Below are 27,818 nucleotides of genomic sequence, written 5' to 3' on the forward strand. Positions count from 1 at the left end.
AGCAAATAACCAAAAAATGCATTTTATTTAAAAGAAGGAAAACAGCCCAATTTCATGTTACATTCAGCTCCTGAAATAACACTGAGTTCATTGTAGTACCTAACAACCAGAGCTGCTTCAGAAATACCTACTTTCAAAGACTGTCTACAGATGGATATTATGGCATTTGCTTTTTACCTCTATCCAGCAAGAAACAAGGGTTTCAAACTTTGGTCTCCATGTATGAGTTCTGATACTGACAAATTTAAATAGCTTGGAAAATAGAAAGTGTTCTGCTTCTGTTAGTAGATCTTGCTACCACTTCTCTATCACATTACACTAATCACACAGAGACATGACCATTTTGTTCAACATCTGAATAGCATGACCTACTGAATTAAGATTCTGTGCATATTAATGTCAGTTGAGTACTAATAGAAAGAGCAAATAAAGCCAAGAATTCACAGACCTGAAAACATTCCATTCAGTTATTTCCCAGATTTTTACCATCTAAGTGAGTTTAAAAGCTTTTAGAAAGAGCTGAATTTCTTATTAGTTCACAGAACAGCAGAGCAGCTTGGACCCCAAGAACTTTGTATCTAGCAAAGACAGGAGATCTCCTCATACAGGAACTGGACAAGTCATCCTGACCACAACAACCTAGAAGAGGACTGCAATTTAGAATAATCCAGTTTGAATGTTCCTCTAGTTTCTGACTCCTCAGGAGAAAAATTTAATAACGCAGCCTTGCAAAACGTGAGTAAAAATCTAATTGTAGCTCTTCATATGACAAGTCAATCTACTGAGTTATCATTTTAAAAAAGTTCTTTCCCAACGACTTGCAAACATTGGAGGCATTACATCTCTTTCAGAAATACTAAGACTTTCCTGCAGATGCACTAACCACTGCACAAAGCTCCAGATCTGCTATTCCTTTAGTGTTGCCTATTAGATTAAACTCTTCTTATATTCTCCCTTCATCCCACTGCTACTGATGCAAAGAATTACAGCTTAGGCATGGCTATAGCAAAGGTCAAACTTCCGTACTCTGTGAATATTCCTTTCCTTCTGTAGGAAGTAACAGTTGCAAATTTCATCCACTGAAGTAGCTTAGCTCACAGATAGTTTCTGACATATTAAAGACAATAAATAAAGCAGGGTTCATTTCTGCACTCCATACAGACTGGTAAACAGTTGTATGAAGGACTGCAAATGTGTATTTCAAACTAGCAAAACAAGAATAAGGCAGTAGTGTCCTGAAGCTGGAAAATAAAGCAAGCAGAGAGGCTACAACACAGACTATCTTCCCCCAAATATTCTATGAACAATTTCATTTTCAGGAGCTTTTCCAAGGCCCATGACTTGCAGAATTACCATTTTCACAGAGATGCATCTTATTGACCATTGTACCTCCTATCACACAAAACCTTCAGTAATCAGGTCTTTAACAAGCACAGTTACCTGTCACCAGTTCAGAGCTTGGTCTCTGTCCAAAGCAGCCTATTTTGTACCATAATTTTAACATAAGTATTTGTTATGATAAAAAATAAAACCAGACTACCCAGTCTGAAATATTCAATTATTTTAACCAATTAGTTTTAAATTCTTAATGGTCTAGATCCAGACTTTTAAGTAAAGTTTGCTGTCTTCACGTTTAACTATTTTCTTGTGTCACATTTCTTTCCTCATCAAGACAGCCCCGTTTCTTAAACCAGATCCAACGCAGTACCACAGAATGGCTTAGCTCAACAGGGACCTCACAGATCATCCAGTTCCATCCCCCTTGCTATTGGCAGGGTTGCCAACCACTCGATCAAGCTCCCCACAATCCCATCCAGCTCAGCCTTGAGTACTTCTAGTGATGGAACACTCACAAGGCAATCTCCAGGCAATCTGTTGCAGCACCTTACCACACTCTGAGTAAAAACATGTAACCTAAATCTCCTTTGCTTTTGGTTAAAGCCATTTCCCCCTTGTCCTGTCACTATCAGACCATGCAAACAGTTGGTCCTCTCCTGCTTGTAAGCTCTTTTCAAGTACTGGAAGGCCACAATGAGGTCTCCCCAGAGCCTTCTCTTCTCCAAGCTAACCAAGTCCAAATCCTTCAACCTTTCCTCATAAGAGGTGTGCTCCAACCCTCTGAACATCTTCACTGCCCTTTTCAAAACCCATTCCAACAGTTCTATATCCCTCCTGTTCCTTCTGCTCACACTCCCTGCTGCTCCTTAATCTCTCTACCCTCTCCTTGAGCTCTGCCACCATCATCATCATACCACCACAGATCATATATCTTTCACCATACAGTAAAAACCAGCAGAAACTGAAGGCATTATTGTTGCTATTTTTTTGTGAAAAGCATTAAACCTTTCCACTTTCCTTTAAATCTCTTTTAAGCAAAGAATGACTTCTCACATGCACCTCTAAAACATGCACCTCTTTAGAATTTCAGTAATGAATGTTGATTTACATAAACATTTGCCTCATGAGATGCAGCTGCTCTCTTTGTCCTGTTCCGAAAAAGCTTTATGAAAAAGAAAAAAAACAAAACCATACCAGATAACTGAATTCTCATTTCCAACGGACAAAGAAGTGTTACTCATTTTGTTTACCATTTCATAAGCATAAACTAGAGAGGAAAGAGCCTTTTTAAAGCACTGTAGTAAGATTAGCTAGACACTTAAAATTTATTAAATCAATTACAAAACACCTTCCTTCATAGCACAGTACATTCCCAAACTCCATTGACAGTTTGCATTATTAACTTCTACCTTTTTCGGCTGCTTTCTGCAAGGCTTCCTCAATTCTGGCCAGATCCTTTTGTTTATTATCTTGCAAGTACTTTTCTTCCTTCTCTGCATCATATTTAATGCCTGTAAGCCAAGTTGGGACAGCATTACCCTACATTGCAAATGATGTAAATGCATAATCAAGCAATGTGCACATTCTGAACATTATGTTGCAAAATGACACTTTAAACAAAGGCTATTCTAGTTGCTGAAACCTCCATCCTGCCTCTGAAAATAGTAGGATACAAAAGCTTCTACCAACATTCAAGCATTGTTTTACAGGAGTACCTTTCCACATATAATGAGGCATGTAAACGTGCTCTGCACTGTATAACACGGTGTGATTTCTGCTACACCTGTACATGATATTCCAGAAATTTTAAAGTTTTCTTATTATAACAAAGCATCTGACATCAGAGAAAGGAAATTAGGTTCCCTGATCTTCTTCCCTCCATAAAAATCAGTTCTAACAGAATTACTGCTATTGATTGTTATTAATTAGGAGCAGACTGTATCCTGCAACAGCCAAAAGACCTAAACCATGCCAGAAGAGTGGATTCAAGATAGCACACATCAAAGGAATCACGTTTGTTAAACTGAACTTAGAACGCACGGACACAACGAAGACTTTCCATAAAGGCAACAAGTGCTCTTTTTGCCCACCATCCTTCCACTCACTTCTCTGCATTTGTCTAGAAAGTTCCCTGGGGAACCGAGTGTGAAAAACAGCAGCTTATTTAATGGTACCTTTGGATATTTATCTCTTTGATTATTTCACTATGCTGAGATTACTTACTTGCTCCAGGAACTATAAGAAGATACAAGCCTTCTAGAGTTGCAACAACTGCTTCACCATACAAGTTCTTCCAAGGAATCTTCAGAGTCAGTTTATCTACAAAAAACAGATAAAAGTTAACTCAAAGAAAAACCTACACTGTGATTAGTTTGAACATATAGTGAAGGTCATTAGTTCTATTTCTTCATGTTCTAAATGCCTTAGAAGTTGAGGAGAAACTGTGTGAGTACATCTTTTATGAAGCCCTTGGAGTTAAAAATACACACAGAGAAAACGCGAGCAAGAAGTTGCAGTTTTGAGTCCAAAGACTTCAGATCAAAAACTGAGACTGTGATTGGATTGGAATAGAATACATTTATTTCCAAAAAAACATTTCATTTGAAAAAGCAACGCAGACCTTTAGGAAAAGAATTTTTAACAACATGTATCTAAGAGCTGCTAAACTCTTGGCACGTCTGCCAATCCTTCAGCAATCGTACTTAAGTTCTTCATATTCTTAATCCACCCTTTGAAGAGACACACGTTCCAGCTCTACTAAACAGCTCCCTCGATCATCCACGTACCTGTGAAACATTTCAGATACATTTTTCACACTCAGCCTATAATGTTACACAAACAGGGTTACACAGGGAACTTTTTATCACTTACGCAGGGCAGTCACATTAGACATCTGCACTAGTTCAACAGCAAGTACTATTACAGAGACCACCTAAGAAACCTCAATAAAAGAAATTGAAAGGCAAGACTGATCTTGAGGCTTGTACTCAAAATTCCATTTTAAGATTCAGGTTGAAACAAAACAAAACAAAAATCCTTACCTATCTGGCCAACTTTAACTCTGAAAGGTACATCCAGTTCACTCTGTAAAAGAAAAATAAGCATTAAACAGATTCATGTACTGCAAAGGCAACTTGGTTCGGAGAGCAGAATTATTATCCTGATTACTCTTAAAACTGTGCACACAAAATTGAAGTTCCAGAACAGATGCAGTTCTCTGTATGACACAGGTATCATTAATCAGCAATGCTCATGTGAACATGGGAATCCATAAATACAGTCAGGCTTGTAGAAAGCCAAAAAACAAAGGAGTTACACATTTCTAACAGCTCTTTAATACAAGCATGACAATGCTTTGCAACAAAAGTTACCCAAGAAGTAAGGTTTCATCTACATACGAAAATATAATTTTACTTCTTCGTTCAGTCATTCCACAGGTCTTATCTTTTTGATAATCAGTACAGCACTTAGAATTTTTTAATTTTCCTTCCTTACCTACTCCCTTTCTTACTACCATATTATAAAGATGTTTTTGTCAAGGGCTGTAAGTATAAAGTTATCAGCAAAAGAAGCAGGTAAGACATGAGCAACAAAGAAAAATGAGTGATGTCAAGCAAAAATTTAGCATGTTTTCCCTAATTTTCCTGAGTGCAGTGAGAAGCACACAGAAGCTTGTTGTAAGAATCTTTCAGTAGTACAGCTGTTCTTAGCTCAGGACACAATAACCAACCAAGGATTTTTCAGACAAGAATCAGGGTACTGATTGGAAGCTCTTTCTCGCTTTTTTCCCCCCCCTTCACTGTTACTCCCATTTTAACAGGAACATTTAAATAACCATATTACATGGTTAATCAGTACATACAAGTTACATTCAGACTATAAACATCTCAAACATGTCACCCTTGACAGTTTTAGCTGAGAATCAACTTACATAGCCATAAACATAAGCCTTTATTTCATCAACAGATGAAACTTCTCCCAGTGTACCCTCACCTAAACACAGCATCACAGTCTCTCAGAGGACTTCAGTTATAACAATCTGCAGGAGTCAGGCTTTGAAAATCCATTCATTCAACACAAACAGAAAAAAAGAATACACAGATCTGCGCATACCAGTTGTTCCTAAGTTGTTCTGAACCATACAACCATCTACTGCTTGGACATACAAGTGATAAACCCTATGGAAGTCCAAACTATGACCTTACGGAAATACGATTATGCAGCAGCAGAAGAAATTCAGTTCTCCAGGTTCTACTGGAAGACTAAAGCAGTAACAGAAATGTACAAACATTTTAGTTTTACTATTTCAAGTTTCAAATATTAGGACAGGTGATATCTATGTAGAATCATAGAATTTTTAAAGTTGGAAAAGTCCTCTAAGATCATTTAGCCCAACCATCAACTCATCACCAATACTGCCCACTAAATCGTGTCCCTACCCTTTTCTTGAACACCTTCAGGGATGATGACTCCACCATCGCACTGGGCAGCCTTTCCCAACACCTAATCACTCCTTCCGAGAAGAAATTTTTCCTAATATCAAATCTGAACTTTCCCTGCCACAACTTCAGGCCATTACCTCTCATCCTGTTGCTACTATTTGGGATGAGAAGGGGACCCCCATCTTGCTACAAACTCCTTGCAGGCAGTTGTAGACAGCAACCCCTGAGCCTCCTCTTTTTCGCACCGAATCATCCCAATTCCATCTGCAGCTCCCCACAAGACTTGTGCTCCAAAGCCTTTACAGCTTTGCTACCCTTCTCTGGACACACTCCAGAATCTCCACAACTTTCTTGCAGTGAGAGGCCGAAAAACTGAACACAGTGCTTAAGGTACAACCTCACCGCTGCCAAGTACACATGGACTACTACCTCCCAGTCCTGCTGGCTGCACCTTGGCCACCCTGGCACAGTGCTGGCTCACATTCAGCTGTCAACCAGTAACCCAATCCTCTTCCTCCATGCAGCTTTCCAGTCACTCTGCCCCAAGCCTGTACCTGCACATGGGGTTAGTGTAACTGAAATGTAGGACCTGTACCTGGTATTGTTGAACTTCATCCCATTGGCCTCAAACCATCAATACAGCCTGTTCAGATGCTTCTGTAGGGCCTCCCGACCCTCAGGCAGACTGATATGCAGAAAACATCAGAAACGTACTTGAAAATACCATTGGTCATTTCTCAGAAGCACTTTTCTTGGGCGTGTACTTATGATATAACCTGTGGACTTTTTTCCCTTTGTTCCAATACCATTAGCAATGTCAGAAGCCGTTAACCAAGTACCACTTTCAGTAACAAGCAAAGAAGGCACACACTGTGAAGCGAGACTACACACAGTAAGCAGACCTGGGGCTTAGTCCTTAGAGCCACTGATACAGCTTGAGAATTACTGGAATACTTACCAGTGCATTCTCCTTTATTTGTAAGTTGTCAAGTGCGACATTACCTATGTGGAAGAAAAACGTTCAGTGATTTCAACATCTATGCAAAGCAAGCTGGAACAAGGATAACAGCCACAGCCTTCCAAATATAAGGTCTAACAATAGGGAGCACAGGCACATAAGAGTCACACACGTGGAAAACTGCACATGTAACACCAGAGTGCTTCAACACCACACTTCCTAGGGCTATGTTCTTTATAATATAGGTATGAATCATTCCCCGCCATGGCAACTGCGCAACCGAGCTGAGAAGAAACGCTTCGGCCCTCGGGGCACGCGCAGCCCCCACAAGAGCCGTCCATCAGCGGGCAGCCGCCCCGCCCCAGCCCCCTCAGGGGCACCACCCGCCGCCTGGGGGCGCCAACAGCGCGGGAAGCCGCGGCCCCGTCGACCACCGCCGCCCCTCACGAGGGAGCGACGAGGCCCAGCGCCCGCCGACTGACCGCCCCCCGGGGGGTGGTCCGCTGTCCCTAGCCGACCGACCGCCCCTCCGGGAGCGCCGCGGCCCTCGTAGCGACCGCCCTCCGCGGGGGAGCGAGCAGGAGGTAGGCTCCGCGGCCTCGGGCCGCCCGCCCGTTCCGCACTGGGGCCGCCAGCCCTCGGGGGACCGGAGCCAGCGAGACCCGCTCCCCGCGAGGAAGCGCCCTCCCCGGTGGCAGCGGCGGCCCCGCTGCGCCACAGAGCCGGGTCGGAACGGGCTCCTTACCCCCCCATATGCCCAGTTTGAGCTGGGATTTGTTCAGGTTCTCCACATAGTCGCCCAGGAAGCGGTTCAGCAGATCCGCCACCACCGACTCCAGCACCATAGCGGAGGCGGGCCCACCGTACGCCGCCCGCGGCCCACCGTGAGCGGAGAGCGGCGCGGAGGGGAGGGACCAGGGAGGGGTGGCGGGGCGCGGCGCGAGGCAGCGCCGGGCGCGTTCCCGCGGTCAGGTGACGGGGCGGGGCCGCGCAGTGCCACACGGAGAGCCGGGGCCGCGCAGGGGTTGGGGGGACGGCGAAGCGCTCGGGGTGGCTGCGGAGCCGCTGTTTGGGGGACTACGGGCAGGGAGCGGAGCGGCCCCGAGGCGGGAAGCAGCGCGCTGAAGGAGGCGCGGGGAGGGCGAGGGTCGCCTCGCAGCGGTGCTCGCTGATAGTTCTTCCTGTGCACAGAAGAACGTTCGTGTTCAGCCAGCCGCCCGAGTGACGTGAAAACTGACAGAAAAGGAGAACGAGGAAGGGGAAATGAGTACTGGCAATACTCAGGCCTCAAGAATACATGAAAATAAGGCAACGTGGAGACAATTAGAGACGAGGGAGGCAAATCACAGAATCACCAAGGTTGGAAAAGACCTATAGATCACCCAGTTCAACCGTCCACCCATCACCAATAGGTCTCACTAAACCATATCCCTCAACACAGTGTCCAAACATTCCTTGATCACCTCCAGGGTTGGTGACTCTTCCCTGGACAGCCCATTCCAGTGCCTGACCACTCTTTCAGAGAAGCGGTATTTCCTAACATCCCGCCTGAATCTCCCATGTGCAGCTTTCTAGTCCTATCACCAGTTACATGAGAGAAGAGGTCAACCCCCAGCTCACTGCAACCTCCCTTCAGGTAGTTATAGAGAGCAATGAGGTCTCCCCTGAGCCTCCTCCAGATTGAACAATCCCAGCTCCTTCAGCTGCTCCTCATAAGGCCTATGCTCCAGACCCCTCACCAGCTTTGTCCCCCTTCTTTGAACCCGCTCCAGGGCTTCAGAGTCTCTTGCAGCGAGGGGCCCAAAACTGAACACAGTTCCCAGCTCAAGGTGCAGCCTTACTAGAGCAGAGTACAGGGGAACAATCACTTCCCTGTTTCTGTTGGCAACACCATTCCTGATGCAAGCCAGGATGCCATTGGCCTTCTTGGCCACCTGGGCACACTGCTGGCTCCTATTCAGCCAAGCATCAATCAATACACCCATGTCCATTTCCTTGCACAGTCTTCCAGCCACTCTGCCCCAAGCCTGTAGCATTGCCTGGGGCTGTTGTGGCTAAGGGCAGGACTAGGCATCTGGTCTTGTTGAACCTCATCCCATTGGCTTCAGCCTAGCTATCCAGCCTGTCCAGATCCCTCTGTAGGGCCTTGCTACCCCCAAGTGCTGCTTCAGAAAGCTGATAAAAACATTGTGGAGCTGAATGCAAGGGTGTTTTAAGAAACCACCGCTAAAGGAACAAGTTTTTGCAAACTGATAAAGGTCTATGAGCAGCTGTAGAAGAGGTGGATCTGAAGGGTTGTGTGTGGTTATCTCCATTGTGCAGGAGGCACGAATGTGAGGTCACCCCTGTATGTATGGATCTGTTAAATCAGCATGTTCAGTAAAGCATACGGCCAGCCCAGAGCAAACGACAGCACAAGAAGATTCCTTATTTAGTGCTGTACCTCAATGTGTGCCACATCTGTACATTGCTAGGATGCTTAAATGCTTAAGTTTTCCACAAGCATTTTTCAACGTTTAAAGCGCGAGGCAGAACACTGCGCCTCTAAGACCAAAGTTCAGATCTGCAGTGGTTCCTGAACACTTGATCCGTGTTGATCAACAACTTGTTGATCCATGCGATTGGGTGGGAGAAGTTGTATGGCAGAATGCTGGAGACACGTGGAAATTGTGGAAAGGTTCATCAGTGGGAAGTTTCACCCTTGTATACCTGTAGGCACCCACTGGTGAGCACCAAGAGCTCACTGAATGCCTTTTCCCTTGCACTTAACTGTGGCAGTTCTTGGACAAGAGCTGTCAGATGCTATATTAAAATGTATTAATCAAAATCGTCTGTGTATGCAGCATTCTGGGCCTTTTGCAAGGCTGGTTAATGCCTGTATGTGGATAAATTTCTTTCGAAGAATTCTACCTGTGTCAAGCCAGAGGTGATTCCAAGGACCTTCCCACTAAACGTGTGATGATATCTGACATGATTACTGTAACAGATGAGATTTTTCGTTAGAGAGTGGCATTCGAGTACCACATTCTTGTGCTATGCTCTGTTTAGCTTCAGAAAGGAAGAAAAAATTCTAATTATTTAATTTATAGAAACTACAGAAAGTGACAATTTTTTTTTTACTTCTTCCATGCAGTGCTGTCTGTGCAGAGCCATTTGTACCCTTGGGAAGCATCAGTGCAAGAAAACAAGGTAGGAAGTTGTGTGCAGAGCTTCTGCTGCCATTCTGATTGGTAACAAACTTTCGTTTGTGATTATTACAGTAAAACTTTAAAAGAGCTTTGCTTATTGTGCTTTGTGTATATAAACTGTGGCTGAATAGCTAAGCTTCGAGCAAAAGCTAATCAGTGACAGCTCATCCTCTTACTGTATATAAATTTAAGAGCAATTGTGCAAATCAGTGGCACTAAATGTTCTCTACAACAATTATATAATATAAACAGGATGATAAAACCATTTTCTTTGCTTCTCGTAACAGCTGTATTGATTTCTGCACAGAAAATTCTGCAGAGATCAGTTTATCACAACTATAAGTTGTTGGATAACAGGTGAAAACAGCGTTTATGTGGTCAAACCATTGTCTAATTAACCAAAATGATTTTTGAAAATCATCTTTGTTACAGCATGTAGTTGAATAAATGAAATTTCTGTTGTTGTTTACAAACATGCTTTCCTAACAAACACAAATATGTGGCCTAGTGGATCAAAAATTGCTCCCAAAATAATGTGATTTCACCTGGAACTGAATTCCCAGAAAGCCCAGCCTGTGTCAGGTATCTTGTTTCAGTAAAATCTGCATGTATTTCAAAAGCAAAATAGAAGGAATACAGAGTGGAATTATGAATGGGCAAGCTGTGAAGAAGGCAGTTACATAGATATTTTATTGTACTGTAGACATACGTGCAGTTTCTTTTAAGCACTGAGATTTCTGAAATAACAGATGCAGAACAGAAACGTTGGTATTTGCTTACCATTCACTGAAAGCACAGATAATGTTCATTCACTGCAAGGAAGAACCTATGCATTCTGCCCATTTTTTTCTAAATACCAACATTGAATAGGCATTACTGGTTTAATAAATATGAATAGAGTCAGTAGTTTAACTCAGCTGAAAGTCCTCAAAACCACGTTTCTTGTGTACTATGGTTGCACTTCATTATTTCCTAAAAGGAGCCATAAACACAGCACTGTAACACTTAACGTTGTGTTTTACTGTTTATGTGGCAAGATTTGCTCAGGTCCCTCAGGTAGAACTTCCTGAAGAGCAAAGCCTGAAAGAATAGGAAATCTGCACAGAAAGTATTGGTTTCAATTTTTAGTTTTATGAACAGAAATACACATCGTAACAGCAAATTTTTTTTGGTGTTGCCTGTTACACAGTCTTGCACACATAAATATATAAATATCACAGCATAAAGCTAATTTGAGGTGGGTACATGGATTGATCACTTAATAACCCAGTTTTCTTCTCATCTTTTACTGCATTAATATTACAGAATCTCCAGCTCCTACCATCTGACTGTTGGCAAGTGAACAGATGGCAAATTTTATCCACTATACCTCAGAAAACAGAGTGCATGCCTGTTAGCAGTTGGGAAATCAGCCAAGTAATGTAGCATCGGCTCTCCTCATCACAAAGCCTCCAGGGATTAGAGGACTTTGTGATGAGTTAGATCAGGTTGCCAAGAGTCTTGTCCATACAAGTTTTGAAAATGTCCAAAAATGGATACACCACAGCTTTGCTGAGTATCCTGTTCTTTATCCACCCGAATTCTGAGAGGTTTTTCACTCCTTTTAGGTGCTGAGAATCTCCTGTTAAATAATGTCTGATTGTAACATTCTCAGAAGACATAACTTTATATTTAAGACATACATAGATTTTAGACTTAGTGGATGCAGCAAGTCAGTATTGATAATTTTGCCATCCTTCTTTTTCTAAAAATGGTAATGACAATAATAATAATAATAATAACTCTGTGGAATTAATACTATTTTATGTTGTTGCTGGGCCTATGTTTTTTATTTTATACTGTATTTTTCACTGTTTTTAGTCTTTCTTCTAAGTAGTGCACAGGAGATTTTGTTCATAGTGAATGCCTTTACAGAAAATAAGGGAAAACAAAAGATGGCTTAACACTTTTACATCAACTGCTAAAATGAAGGATGAAAACCACCCAAATTGACTTGTATAAACTACATGAAACTGCTAAGTAGTAATATCCTGAGATCAGTGTTGGGAACTCTTGCAATACTTGTTTCAAATACATCAGCAATCATTAAGTCAATTGATTTGGACATATTTAGATGGCTGAAACACTAAGAAGATGTCAACATACAGCAGTAATCTGCTATTCCTTTCCCTTGTGACAGCTGGAGTCTCACAGTTCTCAAGGGAGAGCCTTGGAGAACTCATATTGATACTGTTTCACTGTGTCTTTTTCCCTCTCTGTGACAGAATAATAAAGTATAAAAGATTTCTAGGCACAGAAAATATAAGAACTGATTGGTAAGTAAATGAAAGTGTGTCAGTATATGAAGACAGCATTAACTTCATCTGCTACACTCGGGCATAGTCATTTTACAAAGGGAAAAAGTTTGTCTTTAGTAATAACAATAACTTCATCCATCTAGAGAAACCCCAGTTTTGTTTCTCCGGATAATTTAAACTAGATATATTGTCTAAAATCTAGTGCAATGGCTGGATTTATTCCTCTATATAGGATGCCACCTCTGTTTCTGAATAAATAGATATTCTACTTTTCCCATTATTCTCCAGGACAAGCTTCACTTCGACTGTGAATTAGTTTTCAGATAAATCTGGATTAAAAAATGGCATTCCTGCAGACTGTACTTCATTCAAAGCCAAGACTCAAAAATCTTCATAGCTTTCATGTGTTTACAAAAGAACAAATACTGCATAAATACCACATGGTAAGAAATAACACTGTATCTGTACAATCTTACTATGACAGGTAATTTTCAAGGGAATCATAGAATCATAGAATGGCCTGGATTGAAAAGGATCACAATGATCATCTGGATTCAACCCCCTGCTGTGTGCAGTCGCCAACCAGCAGCCCAGGCTGCCCAGAGCCACATCCAGCCTGGCCTTGAATGCCTCCAGGGATGGGGCATCCACAGCCTCCTTGGGCAACCTGTTCCACTGCCTCACCACCCTTTGGGTGAAAAACTTCCTCCTAATATCCAACCTAAACCTCCCTTGTCTCAGTGTAAAACCATTCCCCCTTGTCCTATCACTATCCACCCTCATAAATAGTGGTTTTCCTCCTGTTTATATGCCCCTTTCAAATATTGGAAGTCCACAATGAGGCCTCCCTGCAGCCTTCTCCAAGCTGAACAAGCCCATTTCCCTCAACCTTTCTTCACAGGAGAGGTGTTCCAGCCCTCTGATCATCTAAGGGAGTTCAAAGCATCATTTCCTTTACCTGCTGTATCTTAACTGTGTCTAGGAGATTTCTTATTTAGAACCTGCATTTTTGCATGAAATTTCTAAGCCAAAAGGCTTGGTCTCTCTGATTAGTATTGATCACATGTATGTCATACCAACTGAGATCTGAATTATAAATTACTTCAATATCTTTAAGTTGTAACATGAAATAATCTGACTTAATTTTTTATGAGGACTTTATTTGATAGTATTTCTGGAAATCATAGATTTTTTTCTTCAGTGATGAGCTGTGAAGATGAAAAAGCCACTAGCTATATAAGAAAATTGCTTGATATGAAAATGAACTTGTTTCAGTGGATAAATTGCCTTTGAGTGGGGAAAAAAGAAATAATATTCTAATCTGCATAAGTGTATTTTTATTCACTTGACAGGAATTTTTTACTTACCCATTGTGAAAGCATATGTGAATATCTATTAATCCAAAGCCAAATAATTTAACTTGATAACATTAAATTAACTCCTTGCCCAAGGCGGTTGTAGATGCCCCATCCCTGCAGGCATTCAAGGCCAGGCTGGATGTGGCTCTGGGCAGCCTGGGCTGCTGGTTGGCAACCCTGCACACATCAGGGGGTTGAAAGTGGATGAGCACTGTGGTCCTCTTCAACCCAGGCCATTCTGTGACTCTATGATTCTATGATAAAAATGTCAGTTATTTTCATATTCACTTGGATGTTTTAACAGTTTTCCAGCAAAACTCTCAAAATGATGATGATAGAATTGTACAAATAAAAATTTATGGGTGGCTTTTTTGGCAAATTACTGAGTGGTTTTGAAGGGATGGGATGCTGAAAGGTTGCATGTTCACTTATTTATTATCAGCTGAAGTTTGCTTCTTAAATGACTAAGAGAAGAACAGAAGGATGTTGCAGTTATAACACCTATTGTTTACTAAAAATGCCAAATGTCACTTAATATAAACTCAAATCAAAAGAGTTTCTTCTCACAGAAGTCTCACGTCAGACATTGCTGTACTAGACTATTGCTTTTGGTTAAACGAAAGATTTCTCTTAACAACAGGAAGTACAAAATCTTTACTATCACCTACTTTTTACAATGTTTATTTATGAGATATCCTAAAATGTTCACGATCTTACTTGAGGCTGAAAATATATGATTCCTTACTCGGTAATGCATTACACCAGTTGGAGGGTCAGACAGAAGTAACAAGCACCGAGGTTAACTGAAAAGTAAGAATTGTGGTTCAGATACCTGTTTGTTGAATGTTCCCCAGAAAGCTTGGAAATGCAGTCCACGAGACTTATTCATGAAAATATACTGAGCGTAGCAACAGTGACAGTCCTAACATGTCTTACTTACCTGAAGGCTTGTAAGCTCTCACAGATGGAAGGGACTGATGGGCATACCAAAACTATGCATTTGTTATTTCTCATTGTATAACATGCATAATTTTGCCAAGATGTCTTAAAAAGTCTGTAAGCAAAAGCCAACTGAAAAAAGAAAAATGCTGGTTAAACGACATAATAAATTGTCAGTTAGGTCATTCTCAATGAAAAGGAGAAGGATACAACCTGATCGCCCATATTTCTATGTTATTATCTAGTTCTAACAACAGGAAATGAAGAACAGTCAAGCCAGAGGCAAGGCAGGGTGGGGGAGCAGAAAAAAAATATTTCTTTACAAGGAAGAAGGTCGCCATATCAGTTGTTTCTTTGATAAAAAAAGCAACAAAAACACAGCTAGAAAACTGTGGATTTCAACATAGATGATTTGCTACATCAGTCATTCCAGCAGATCGAGGCACTGGTGCATCAAAGGAGGAATCCTGTCATTAGCTATAGTACTGTTGGTACAAGTAGCACATTTTTATATATTTATTTTCTTATTTCTTCTGTTATTGCAAATCTACGCTGCTTGATGCAAATGTGCTCTTTTTCTCCTTTACTCTTAATCATGATATTGATCCAGGGCTCATCTTGCACACAGTGTGTGTGCACAGTCAGGGTGCTCCGTGGGCTGCAAAAACCTTTATTCAAAGGTGAACTTTGGCAAACTTTTCCCCAGTGGGTCAGAAGACACTGCAAGGGCATACTCAAGACCAGGTATGCTGCTAATTTTGGATGGGATCTCTACTGTGATCTCTCGTTACAGAAGAACATGGCCTTTATTTTTTTTTTTTCCATTTCAGTGTTGAGACCAAATAGTCATATGAGAAGAAGCCTTTGAGAAGTATTTTGAAAGCCTATCTGATTTCAGGATTTATAATATTTAAATTTCCAGTGATGGTAAATATGCTTATCAATCCAATTTTACTGTTTCATATTCCTAATATAGATGTACATTATGCTGTGATTCTCACATAGTAAGTGTGTGTGTATGTGAATAAAAGTGGCAAGTTATCAGGTATTTCACAAGTGAGGCACTCAGAGGTTAGGTTTCAACCTATGATATTGAAATGCAGTACTCCAATTAAAATATATATATATCTGCCTTTAACTTCTTTATCTTTTAGTTCTACTCAACTGAGAAGGAGAACTGAGCAGCCCAGGCCCGATTTTGAAAGCAAAGTCTGCCTTTTAACTTTCACTCTTCTATTCATACTTCCCTATCCTACACTACTCACCAAGAATGACGGCTATTTTACAAAGTCCTGCACAGCCAACATCCCACTGCCAGATTCATATAAGTAATGATAATGATGCAGTGAAATCTAAACTTCATTTATTTTGGTAATTTTAATAATGATAGTTCATAATGTTGTAGATGTCAAGTTTGGCACTTAGATTGTGCTAAATCCAAAGCTTTAAATTCAGTGCTGTAATTTAACTCTGCCAAAAGTGAAGGCAGGGCAGGTGGATTGAGTGTCATGACTTGAAAATTTGTACAGTGCTTTTGAGTGCCTGAGCACCTTCGGATAGTGCTGAGTTCAGCTTCTGAAACTCTTCCCTGTTTTTGACATCTGAGAACTAAACTAAAACCAAACTAGAATTCACTGGTTTTCTTTTTTTTATGGGGTTATGAAATGAGTAAATTTTGTTGTGATAGAATATAAACGTTGTAACAAATCCAGTTGCAGATAGACACTATTGTATAGGATGGCTTTGCTGTTGGAGCCAAGAATAGTCAATAAGATTAAAAACTGATAAAGTTGTCACGCTCCAGATAAAAGACCAGCTTTGCTTTGTCTTTTGCTCCCCAAAAGCTTGCAGAGTTTATTGTATCTCTGCAGATATTGTTAGCACAACCTTCACCTTTCATCAAACTGTTCTATGACCTCATCCAGAGATCTGTAGCTGCAGTGTGATTAAGTCACGTGCCAGTGTAATGTGACTGAAGGAAGAATCCTGTTTCCTTGTCCTGTGGTTGGGAGAGGAAGGATTTCACTATACAAGAACTGTCAGACATCATAAACTGAGCTACGCAGGTCACGCTGAAAGTAGTGTCTCCTATTTATTTCCATGGAAACTACAATAGATGCAAAGAGCACAATAACACTGCTCGATGGAGCAAATTCTCAGTTACAAAACACTATTTTTCAACTATTTTTCAAGAAGCATGTCAATGGCTGCAATTTTTTTCCATGTGAAGGAGTTCATTTCCACCTTTTTGCTTCGTCCACACTTCCATGTCAGATGCTATTCTGTCAGACTGCTCCTCTGCTGCCATCTGTCACAGCAACAAAATGTAACAGAATATTTGTGGGAATGAGTAAGTTCTGCCGTTCCACCAACATCTGCCTCTGATGTCAGGGACCAACACAGTAAAATAAGAGGCAATACTTTTTGAGCATCCCTCATACAGTAGCTGAAACTCCATAGAGCTGACTTTTTTTAAAAGTGTACAGGGACTGGAGTAGTGATCACATACAGAAGTGATTGTGGCAGTGTAACTGCAGGCCAAACTCCATAGGAAAGCTTCTCTTCTGATTTTGGTAAGGACAGTGAATGATAGGCAGGAGAATGCTGAAGTATGGTAGGCAAAAAGTGCAGAGAAATAGAAATAACCGTTTTTCAGGAGGAGCTGAGATTTGAGCTGTTCCTTGTTATCACCTTAACAGAATATTGAAAGACCCCGCGCACAAAAGAATAAATCCTGTGGCAATGATTTTTAGTTACACTGTCAGTTCAAATGTGTATCTCATAGCTGTACAGTACCAAAATGCAGCAGTGATATGATCAGATACAGTGCCTGCAGAATTGAACTCTGCTCTATGGAAAATCGTAGAATCTAGCGAATGGAGGCTGGGGAGGAGATTAGGCAGCAGATTCAATGTAAATATCCAAAGAAGTTAATCCTGTGTCACCAGACTGAAATAATTTGCCACGTAGATTTATCAAAAGATCTTGTCATACCAGTTGCTGTCTTTCTTAACTAGCTCCACTAACCAAAAGAATTCAACAGAACTAATTTAAGAAGATTTAGACAGTGCATTTGATACAGTGTCTAGTGGCAAATCACTATTTTTGAAATATTAAGTTCAGTTATTCTTTAAAAAAATTGAATTATTTTAAAATCATTGTATTAAAATAGAGAGCAAAAGAATATGTGTAAGTATCACATGGCTAAAGATGAGTTTGTAACAGGTTATCCTCAAAGAAAAATTCTGAATATGGAAAAGGAATCCATCACATGGATTCCTGTTCTTCATGTACTGCTGTTGATGTCTAATATGTTTTGTATTTAAAAATAAGTAGAGCAGAAATCCCAGATCAACCTGAGTTCTTACGAAATGTGCAGATAAAACAACACAGGACAGTATGACCAACAGCACTAATGGCTACTTTATCATTCAGGAAGCATCAGACAGTGTTGTGGTCTGGATAGATTGATGTCCTTTTAATCAGCAATCCTTAAACTGAACAGTCTCATTATTGAGTATACCAGTGTAAACCACAGTACTCATCATTGATCCCAGTGATTGCTATAAGAAAGTATAGTATCCCAAAAGACAGAATCTCCCAGATCTATGCTTCAGTGGTCCCAAAGAGACCAAATAAAGGCACACAGCAGCCTCTGCTTTCCCTCATTAACCACTGGAATCAGTCCACTGTCATAGAAGGAAGTCAGCTGTCATGTTCCTACTTTATTATGTGCCTTCAAATCATCAAACCACGTCACCAGGGCCAGAGGTAGCACAAGGAAATCACCTGCTCTGTTCCCTTCCTTTGTTGCTCTCAGCAGACTGGGTCCTTGTTTATTACACTTCTAAAAATCAGTGCCACTTCCTTTTCCTTGCCCTTCATTATGATACAGATAAAAAGCTTTCCATACGAAGATAAAATAAGAAAGAACCGAGTTTTTTTGGCAACATCTGATTCAAGTTTGGTTTTTTTTTGACAATTCTAGCTGTATTGTAGCCTTCCTGACTGTTCAGCAGATTGCTGTATAGCCTCCTGCATCCTACTTACGAAGCAGTAATGGCAGCCTGGAATAAACTGGAATATTTATTAATTATTTGTAGGAAATACTAGGAAACAAACTCTTCTTTACTATATATTCCATAGCCCTAATCACCAGCGTCCAGTAATCAACCTATTTATGGATTTAGCCTTACTTCATAAGTTGGATTTTCTCATGAAACCATTAACCCCCTGAACAGTCAGCATACGTGACTTCTTATGGATAAGAATTGTATTGTAAGTTGTTGTACATATTTTAAGCTGTCCCTTATCAGAAGTGAGTAAAAGCTTTTTAATAATAACATAAAAAGTTACAACATATCAACCCTCTTTTCCAGATATTTTTTTTAGGTGAAAGGTTGTTCTTGGCATATGAGAAAGGAATTAACAGCCTCTGCTAGTTGTGCTTCAATTTTTTTTTTTTTTTTGACAGCAGCAAACCATATGTACTTTTTCCTGTTGTTACTTTAACAAAGAAACGCTCTGTTAAATATTAAACACATACATGAATGAAGCACTTGCATGCTGTGCTGCTGGAGACTGTAGAAATCGGTGTGATGATCTAATCTACTTGAATGACAGATCTCCTGACTTGCAGATTTTAAGACTTCAGTGTAGTAATTCTGAACTAGAGACACGCATCAAAAGCCCTGTTGTCCTACACTTTATACAAAATCCTAGTCCTGTAGATGAATTAACTGCAGAGGTGCAGGGTCCATCTGAATTCCATAGCTGGATTAGGAGCCTCTCATATTCAAACATTTCAGTATTGACATCTCAGTTTAAAAGTCACTTAAAATATCAAACTTAATATTTTTCCTGTAGGTTGAAACCTCTGAAGCAGTACTGTCACACACAGATGTCCTGTCTCCTCTCCACATTGCATTTGTTTAACTCTCATTCACCTTCATGTAATACCTAGTTATGCTCTGGTTAGATACCTATGTATTTTGCCCGAATAAACATTTCTTTCTCCTGCAATTCTGAGAATTAGTCAATCACTATAGTTTCAATGTTTTTTTTTTAATATTTGCTCTCCTCTAAAATACACAAACTAAATCTGCACTGGATTTAAATTAGACACTGAGTTGTTCTAAAAACGTTTTCCCTGTTAAGTGGGAAGCAACTAGTAATGGTAGAACAGCCAGTCCCCACTGTAAATACTAAGGACTGACAAATGTGGCAGACATCTTACTATCCTCTGAACTGAACTAATTTTTTTATTTGCTTGTACTTTCTCATAGAATAATTGGAGTCAGTGTGAAAACACAGCCTTTTGGCAAAGAACTCATGAGCTGGCAAACAGCTTCAGGAGACAGTGGACTCTAATTAGAATCAAGGAGTTGGCTGCATGTAAGTAGCATGTAATTGGCCATGTAATACACACTGTCTGTAGTTTATCCACTTTCACTTTATGAGAAGAGATGTGATAGGAGCACTTGCCCTTATGGCAACTAGCAGATCTTATTCTGGTGTAACATACACGCCATAACTGTAGCGTTGGCTTTGTTTAATTTGCAATGAAGTTTAGTCCCTATAGAGTCTGTGGGGCCTCTGAAACTGATAACTGCTATCAGAGTTTTAAAAGTTCCTTACACTATCCTAAACTTCACATCAACACTATGTGTGTATCTCTGCCATTAAAATAATCAAATCTGAAGATGGTGATACTTCTCTTGAGAACAAGAAAAGTATTTAAAATAACCTGAGTCCTAACTTTATAGAACATGATCATTTTGCCCATAAACACATCAGATTTACCTGCTTTGGGTGTATACAGTTTAGAGAACTACTGTTTTAAATTGAAACAGTCTTCAAGGTAGAACTGTCCAGAAGTAGAAAAAAAGGTTCCTTGGCACTTAGATAGTAAAGGTGGTAGGCACTGAAGCTTCCTGTCACCTGGATCCCTGAACTCTAGCTGACGTTTGCCAACATAGATATCATCTGATAGAACTAACATCAGCTGATCTCCAATTTCATTATAACAAGGCAGTCTGTAAGAGCAGACATATTTCTTGCCTAATACCCTCAGTCAGCAGCTTGTACCGCTGAGGTAATAGTTATGCAGGAAGAAAAACACTGAGCAGATGGGTATGTTTACTGGGGAGCAAAACTGTGTGCAGAAGCAGAACTTACAATATTTCTGGGAATTAGTGTAGTCAGGAAAGGATAAAAGCATATTATAATTAATAACTGCATCCATCAGCTTAATTACAAATTAGGTTGTGAGGCTGTGACTGGGAAACTAAATTTTTTCCATTTTTCTCTTTCATAATTAATGCTATTGAACTGTATATAAATGCATTTTTTTATTTATGAGATACTTCTGAAAACATTTCTATGAAGCATTCCAATGAATTTTTGCTACAGCATTACAATCTCTGCAGTTCCTCAAGATGAGCTAAATAAATCTTCTGTTCTAGGCAACATCTTTTGCTCTGTGAATCCTGGGTCTGGTCAGCTCCAGGTTGCTAAAGTCCTCCATTACAGATAGATCTTTACCATAAGGAAATAACTTCTCTTTCGATCATCTGCTGCAAAATTAACACACAGCAAATCTTCTCTTTGTTGGACACACACTTTGATTACACACTGCACTAACTTTATGATTTCATAAACTAATGAACTAAGCCAATATAACTGGTAACACACTGATCTAATCTCAGTTGCCATTTTGGTTTGATTATAACATTCAGTAGGTGAGCCTATGTAGTGTGCTTCTGTGATGTTAATATTTACCTTTGTATTTAAAATAATAAAATCAGAAAAAGCACACAGAACTAGATTATGCCTTCATATTTAATAGCCCTTTACAGATCCCTCATGTAACACAAATGAGGGCTTTAAAAACATATGCCTTTATTAGAAAAAATCACCCCAGAAAAGGATGAATTCAAACTTATCTGCTTGCGTGATCAGAGAACAGGTAAGTGTATCTCCTGCATATTCTACAGGAGAAGAATAAAAGAGCTGGACTTGGGTAGCCTAGCAAATTGGAGGGTGATAAAGACACAGCTTTTCTTCATAGATGTCACAAGTGCTATGGAGGCAGGAGAGCTAATGAGGCCATGCTGTCAGCTGTCAAAGGCTGACTGTGGCTGAAGATAAAGGAGCATATTCATTACAGACTAAGGCTCTAGTCAAAGTTTATAGTAGGTCAAGTCCAAAAAATCTGAAAAGTGGGACTACTCTACAACTGAGATGCAAATTTCTATGTCTGGTATTTCTGAATTTATTAGCAATGCAGGTTTTTTTCGCTATTGATTGTTAGTGTTGTGCACCTGGCGCAGCCATAAATCCCTGGAGATATCAGATAAATTGTCGTGCTTTTATATTAACTTGATTCAAAAATTTTAGAAGGCTTGCTCTGTCACCAAGCAAGATTAAAAATTGTTTCTTTTCCCTAGAAGCAGATCAAAGGCTTTTTGAAAGAAAGGGATTATTTCCTGAATGCTTCAAGTGCATAGCAACGTGATGTAATTCGTAACATAAATGCAATTCCTGGATGTTCCTCTTATCCAGAAGCTTGACAGGATGTGCAGCTGCTATGAATGGAGTAAGTCCTCTTATAAAGATACAGTGTTTTGACTAACCAGTGAGTAAGACTTTTTAAGGGCATGACTGATAATAAGTCTTAAAGTAAAATATTTTTACATGTTTTCAGGATAGAAGGATGACCACAAGTGCCAGATATGCTGTTCCTCTAAGAATTTCTACTTGTTTTGGGCCAAGGCTAGCAGGCACAGAGCAGCCATGAAGCATGACAAAAAATAGAATGTAGTAATTGCAGGCAGTCTGCTATCTGATCATCCAGTCATCAGCTAATGCTGAGAACTGTGTGACCCTGACAGTTCCATATCATTCAGTCTATGGACGTGCTTTGAGAGGTAGTGCCTCTGGACAATACAGTTTGAGATAGATTCTTTGGCCAGTCTCTACAAAGAAAGAATTTTCATGCAGGATCCTCCATTAATTCTACCTCTGCCATACAACCTGATTTATTTTTAAGAGTTTTTCATACAACTTTTTGTTTCATGAGCAATCTTGTGTATACTGTTTCCTCAATGAATGCTGTAGAACTTCTGGCAGCTTTGTTACTTTAGATCCATTAGAGGGATTTTTATTAGTTCTTAAGACTTCTTTTTTGGGGCAAGTTAATTCTAAAACCAGAGCTTGTGCTCTTTCTGTTTCTGTGGTTTGAACATTATTTTTGAAGGATGTTTGTTCATTTTGACAAGGCTCCATTTCCTGTTTAGCCGTACACTTTCTTGTGATTTTATCCTTCTGAAAGCATGTTAGACAAGGCTGTACCTTCAAACTTCAGGTAGGAGTTCTTTAAATGCTCCCTGCACAGTCTCAATTAAATTTCCTTTTTTCATGACTCCTCATTTGTCTGCAGCTCTGTATTAACATAGTAGTTCTGTTTATTCCTCCTATGGCCTTTACTGTAAATCTATTCATTGTTATGGATCTTGTAGAGTGACTTAATGTATATCAGAATTGGCTTGTCATGCTGTGGGTCTTTGACCACTTGAAGAACAAGGCACTTACTCTGTTGTGTCCTTGAAAGGCATTCACTCAATATGTCAGGCAGTTTGAATTTTTCAGTCTCTTACATCTGTTTTCAGTTTATGATCTCTATTAAAGTTTTATGACTGATGTCACTTCAGCTACCTTCCCTTCAAGCACAGTATTCCAATTCATAGGATTTCATTGCTGATATATTTAATATTTTTCTAAAAAGTCACATTTTATAACACAGAACTGGAGTTTGAAATACGTGGCGTTGACTCATACTCATCTTCCACCTTCATCAGGTTTGTTATGTCCTCTGATTGCCTTTCCTTCACTGCAAGGTCAGGTTTGTCCCTAGGTTTCAGTGCTTTTTATGAAGACCTGTTCTCTGCTGCATTAGGATTGGTGAATGTGCCCTTTCCTGGGAGATACTTATGAGTAACTCTTTTGCTAATGCAAGCAGACTGTCTAGTGGCAGGTGGTTGTTTTTTAGACCCTGATAAACAGAACTGCCTCAACATGAGGCAATTGAGAGAACTATTTTTGGCCTTCAGTAACAATACTCTGTACACTAACACCTAGTCCTAGTTCTGTGCTGTTAGATCTAGGCCAGTACAATACTTGGGGGTAATGTGCCAGATTTCCCAGACCACTATAGAACCAGGGTGTTGAGGAATTTCATGGCTATGCCTTCACAGTTACCTTCCTCCTTTTGGCTCAGCTCTCTGTAATCCCAGGCTCTGTTTTGCATGGCACAGCAGTGTAATCTGGACTCAAGCACATGAGAAAATCACCATGTTTTGAATATGAAAGCTCAGCTAGAGCTGGGCAAGATAAGAAAAGCAAAAGCAGAGGCAGAATTGTTGAAATGGCTGAAGTCAGCAGCTCAGTGATGTAGGAGGAAAATCACTTACCTGGAAAGGTGTGGAGCCCTGAAGAAAAAATCAAGGGTGATAACTCAACAAATCTCAGGGTGTGCCTCTGCTAGGGAACAAGGGAAGCCCACAGTCCCCCTGCCCTTCCCTGCCTGCTTCCTTTGTCTAAGAACTTGTTAGTCCCAGCCTGTCGTCTTTGTGCATAAGGCAACAAATAATTGCTTTGTACCTTGAAGGTGTATATATGGTGCTTGTCTGTATGTGGTAAACGTTGTCCAAGCCAAGTGACACAGAAAGAGGAGGATACCACCAGTGTGCCAAAAGCACCAGCATGGAAGGGCTGCCTGATGATATTTCTCTGAATGACAGATAGTTCATATTCAACATGAAAGCAAAAAAGAAAACTGTCGATTCTTTGTGACATAAAGATAATCTGTCTCTCGATTGGAAAAAAGCAAAAGCTGTTCACTTACATTAAATGTTTAAGGGAAAAAAAGGGAAAGCAAAAACACCACTTTGTCACCATTCACGTCTGTGTACATCTGAATATCAAGCTTTATGGCTTACCACTTAACCAAGGCCGTTGTGCCAGCAAGTTACCCTCTCCTCATAGTTGTCAGCACAAGATATGGAAGCACAGTATAGGAATGCTACTGATGGTCAGCAGCCACAAGGTTAAACTGATAGCAGCCATTCTGAGGTGTAATTGGTGGCTACAAGCTTGCTTTATTTATAAAGCTCCTTAACTTACTGGTGTAGTTGTGAAAAGTTTGCCACATCTATCCACAAGCCAAAGGGAAATGGGGATTGATGTTTCATGTCAGACAGAAGCTGAATCATTGCCTAAAGCAACATAAATCACAGCTCTATAATCTCTCAGTAAATTAGTTCTACCTTTTCATTGCATGAGGAAATGCCAATAGGCTTAGAGACAGGAATCTAAAATAAAGGCACTGGCACAACCATATCCTTTCTTTAACATAGGAGGAAATAAAATTCAAGAACTACTAGCAGCTGTAATTTAATCATTTTTCCTTCACTTTTATCCATAATTTAGATTGAAGAAATTTTTAAATGAGTGTGTTACCTGATGTATTCACTGCTAACACCAACAATCTTCAGAAATAATGTGGGAAACTTACGTCCCTGGGAAGACCTGGATGTGTTCTACTGTGATTGAAATCATGCTATAGTTAATACTATTGGTTTGAAATAGCTTGTTTTAGAACTTAACTTTCAGAAAATACATTAAAAATATGTATATGTATTGACTTGGAATATTTTATCCTCAAAACTAGTTAACTGTTCTTGCTGCTTGAAAACCTTCCACTATTCTGTTTGTTACCTTGCCTTGACCATTGCTGATGTGGACCCTGCCTAATCTCTCTTGCTTTGATTCTTCTCTCAGTTTGTCTCTCTACTCTGTTCCTCCTCTCTTGTTTTGTCTTCTCTGAATCCAGGTCTTTGAGCTGCTGACTACTTGGCCAGCTCTGCTGGTCCCCCCAGCCACCACCATCATAACAATCTATGGCTCCTGCAGGGTCTGTCATATCCCACCACTTTCCCAAGACAACCTAACAGCTTGCTTCCCTTTCCTCAGCCTTCACTCCTCCTTCTTCCACATCCATTCAGTCCAAGCAGGAGGATCAGTGCAAGCTCTGAAAAAACAAGCACTGTGCTGGGGCCAGCACAGCTTTGTTGTGGAGTGTCTGACTCTACTTGTACCCGTGAGCTGAGTCATGGCTCTCTCATATGCAGCTTTATAAAAGATAAGAAACTTTAATTCTGTCAAACATGCACAAACCATACAAGAAGTACTGACATTTTAGCAAATAAGATGAAAGTCTGCATGAATCGTATGCAAATTACAATTTATCAAGGCTTTCTAGCTTTCATGAGAACATCGAGAGGTCTGGCCCTGTTACAAGACTCCGTTACAGCAATGCTGTATTTGAATCATTTTCCCAAACCCTTGGAGATGAGAGTTAAAAACCAAGATCTTGTTCTTAAACTTGATCCTTAGAGAAGGCTGTGCCTTTTGATCAATGTTTCTTGCTAAAATGCAGCCGTGAGGTTAGCATTCAGGCTAGAAAACTTGAGGCCAAACACTTATAAATTGGCAAAGTTACAAATGACTGAAATCCAGCTCTGATGACAGGAAGCGTCAAGCAACGTGAATAACCGGTGTTATGAGATGCACTTGTAATCAGCTTCCTAATGTTTCTGGTATCAGTACATTACCTTTGCAGCTCTGAGGCCGTTTTTCAAGCAAAGTTATAAAAAGAATCTGTTTTCCTAGGTTATATTTATGCATTGTAATCATGGCTGTTTAGAGCATTATACGTTCACTTGGTGAAAGGACATTAAATGAGCTTCACAAATATTTAATCAAGCTGCAGAATGACTGAAGTTTACTTCTCTCTTTCTGTAGAGAGCTAATAGCCATGCCTGGTGGTTGCTGTAGTTACCACTTACTGGAAAAGCAACTAGGCTGTTCTTCCTTTTGGGTCTGAGATTTCCTTCATGAAGCTTTGTGTCAACTAAAACACTAAATACTGCTTTCTAGAGAGTAAATCTACTCCATTCAGGCCATTTCACTGACAGGTATTTTGCAAAGCTGCTTTGATTTGGTTTGGTGTTTTTTCCTAATGTTATCACAGAGTGCTGAAGTAACTCCATAAAGTTAACGTTTATTATTGTATGTAAAACTGAAATGAAAGCTTGCAGACTTTGTGTAATGGGAGATGTGTTTTTCCCTTGTATTTTGTTTAGTGAATTCTGTTAGAGCTGGTCGAAAACAAATTGGAAGAAATTTAAGTACTGCGTGTTGTTCCTGAAATAGCTTTCCTGGGTCTTTCCCAGAAATGCTGTGGGTTTTGGTTTTTGTCTGTGTTGTTTTTTTTTAGTTTTTTGTTTTGTATTGTTTTATTTCCAGCAATGACCACAGAAGGAGGGACGATTAGTTGTTTTTTAGGTTGTAAGGTATCAAGTTTCTCCCCTTGTTCAGCCTTAATTGAACATTGTTGAATATGGCTCTCTGGCTATTTGCATTAGTGTGACTGAAAACGATCTCTCTTCTCCAACAGCTGGTGGTATTTCAGCAGGGAGGCAGTGTTCCACTGAACAGCACCAGCCCTGTAACACTGAAGATGTGCCAGACTTGGGCAATAAAAGGGACCTTGTTCTGCTTCAGCTCCAGCCTTGTCCAGCATCATGCAGTGACACTTGGAGATCTTCCAAGAACTTGTGTCACAGGCTCTGCTGGAGCAGAGGACAAAGTAAGCTAACTGCTACCCAGCTTTGTGCTGTACCAAAGCTGTTCCCATGTGTGCCAGTTTAGAAAGTTACAACCGAATATAAAAACATTTAAAGCATCTCTATCCAAAGACATATATGAAATGCAAGCTGCTGGTTTTTTCCACTACGAAATTTAAATGAAGAATACAAACAGCAGATGAAATTTGGTTTAAGAGAGTACCAAGGAAGGAGGAAAAGGTAAGCAGCACCTAATAGATATGAAATGCTTGTTGAACTGTTTTAAACAGCCACTTTACTTCATTAAGCCTAGCCATATCTGTTCTCATAGATCATTCTAGAAGCTACAGACAGCAACTTCTAAACGAGTCACATGGGGCTGGAGACTCCATTCATTGAACTGTAGCCATGAGACTCCAACTGCAGGGCCATGGCACTACCTGCTGCACAAGTTCTGAAAATAATGAGATAGATAGATATGTAAAGAATATTCATGGGGTAATAGAGAAAATATGATAAAGTTAGGTATGCAACTCCTTCCACACCAGAAATAGTATAGAGCTCCTCAGCCTGGAAAAAACAACAGATGATAGAATAATCTTTAAAAAATCA

The 27,818-nt window shown here is 40.1% G+C and overlaps 1 protein-coding gene and 1 long non-coding RNA gene across 10 annotated transcripts in view; one reads left to right on the forward strand and one right to left on the reverse strand.

Moving 5' to 3' along the window:
• Positions 1-7,633, reverse strand: part of VPS13C (vacuolar protein sorting 13 homolog C) — a 79,985-nt gene extending 72,352 nt beyond the window's left edge. For both annotated transcript variants that reach the window (XM_042824379.1, XM_042824380.1), the window contains exons 1-5: positions 7,484-7,633; positions 6,739-6,782; positions 4,380-4,422; positions 3,562-3,657; positions 2,748-2,849 (exon numbers count right to left, since the gene is read on the reverse strand). In XM_042824379.1, the coding sequence (XP_042680313.1) occupies positions 2,748-2,849; positions 3,562-3,657; positions 4,380-4,422; positions 6,739-6,782; positions 7,484-7,583 (385 nt within the window). In that variant the 5' untranslated portion in view covers positions 7,584-7,633. The remainder of the gene's footprint in view (positions 1-2,747; positions 2,850-3,561; positions 3,658-4,379; positions 4,423-6,738; positions 6,783-7,483) is intronic.
• LOC122163246 overlaps positions 7,256-27,818 on the forward strand; it is a 30,863-nt gene continuing 10,300 nt past the window's right edge. For 6 of the 8 annotated variants that reach the window (XR_006169864.1, XR_006169866.1, XR_006169861.1 and 3 more), the window contains exons 1-8: positions 7,440-7,622; positions 9,872-9,927; positions 12,512-12,666; positions 15,131-15,264; positions 15,351-15,447; positions 19,806-19,914; positions 21,969-22,117; positions 27,038-27,446. This is a non-coding gene — a long non-coding RNA (uncharacterized LOC122163246). Of the gene's footprint in view, positions 7,323-7,439; positions 7,623-7,929; positions 8,098-9,871; positions 9,928-12,511; positions 12,667-15,130; positions 15,265-15,350; positions 15,448-19,805; positions 19,915-21,968; positions 22,118-27,037; positions 27,447-27,818 lie in introns of those variants that run through there. The other 2 variants (XR_006169860.1, XR_006169859.1) reach the window with 2 other exon arrangements.

This window comes from Centrocercus urophasianus, unplaced genomic scaffold, assembly GCF_019232065.1.
Source record: "Centrocercus urophasianus isolate 14NV4802_14NV808 unplaced genomic scaffold, USGS_Curo_1.0 seq_23, whole genome shotgun sequence".
Classification (NCBI taxonomy): domain Eukaryota; kingdom Metazoa; phylum Chordata; class Aves; order Galliformes; family Phasianidae; genus Centrocercus; species Centrocercus urophasianus.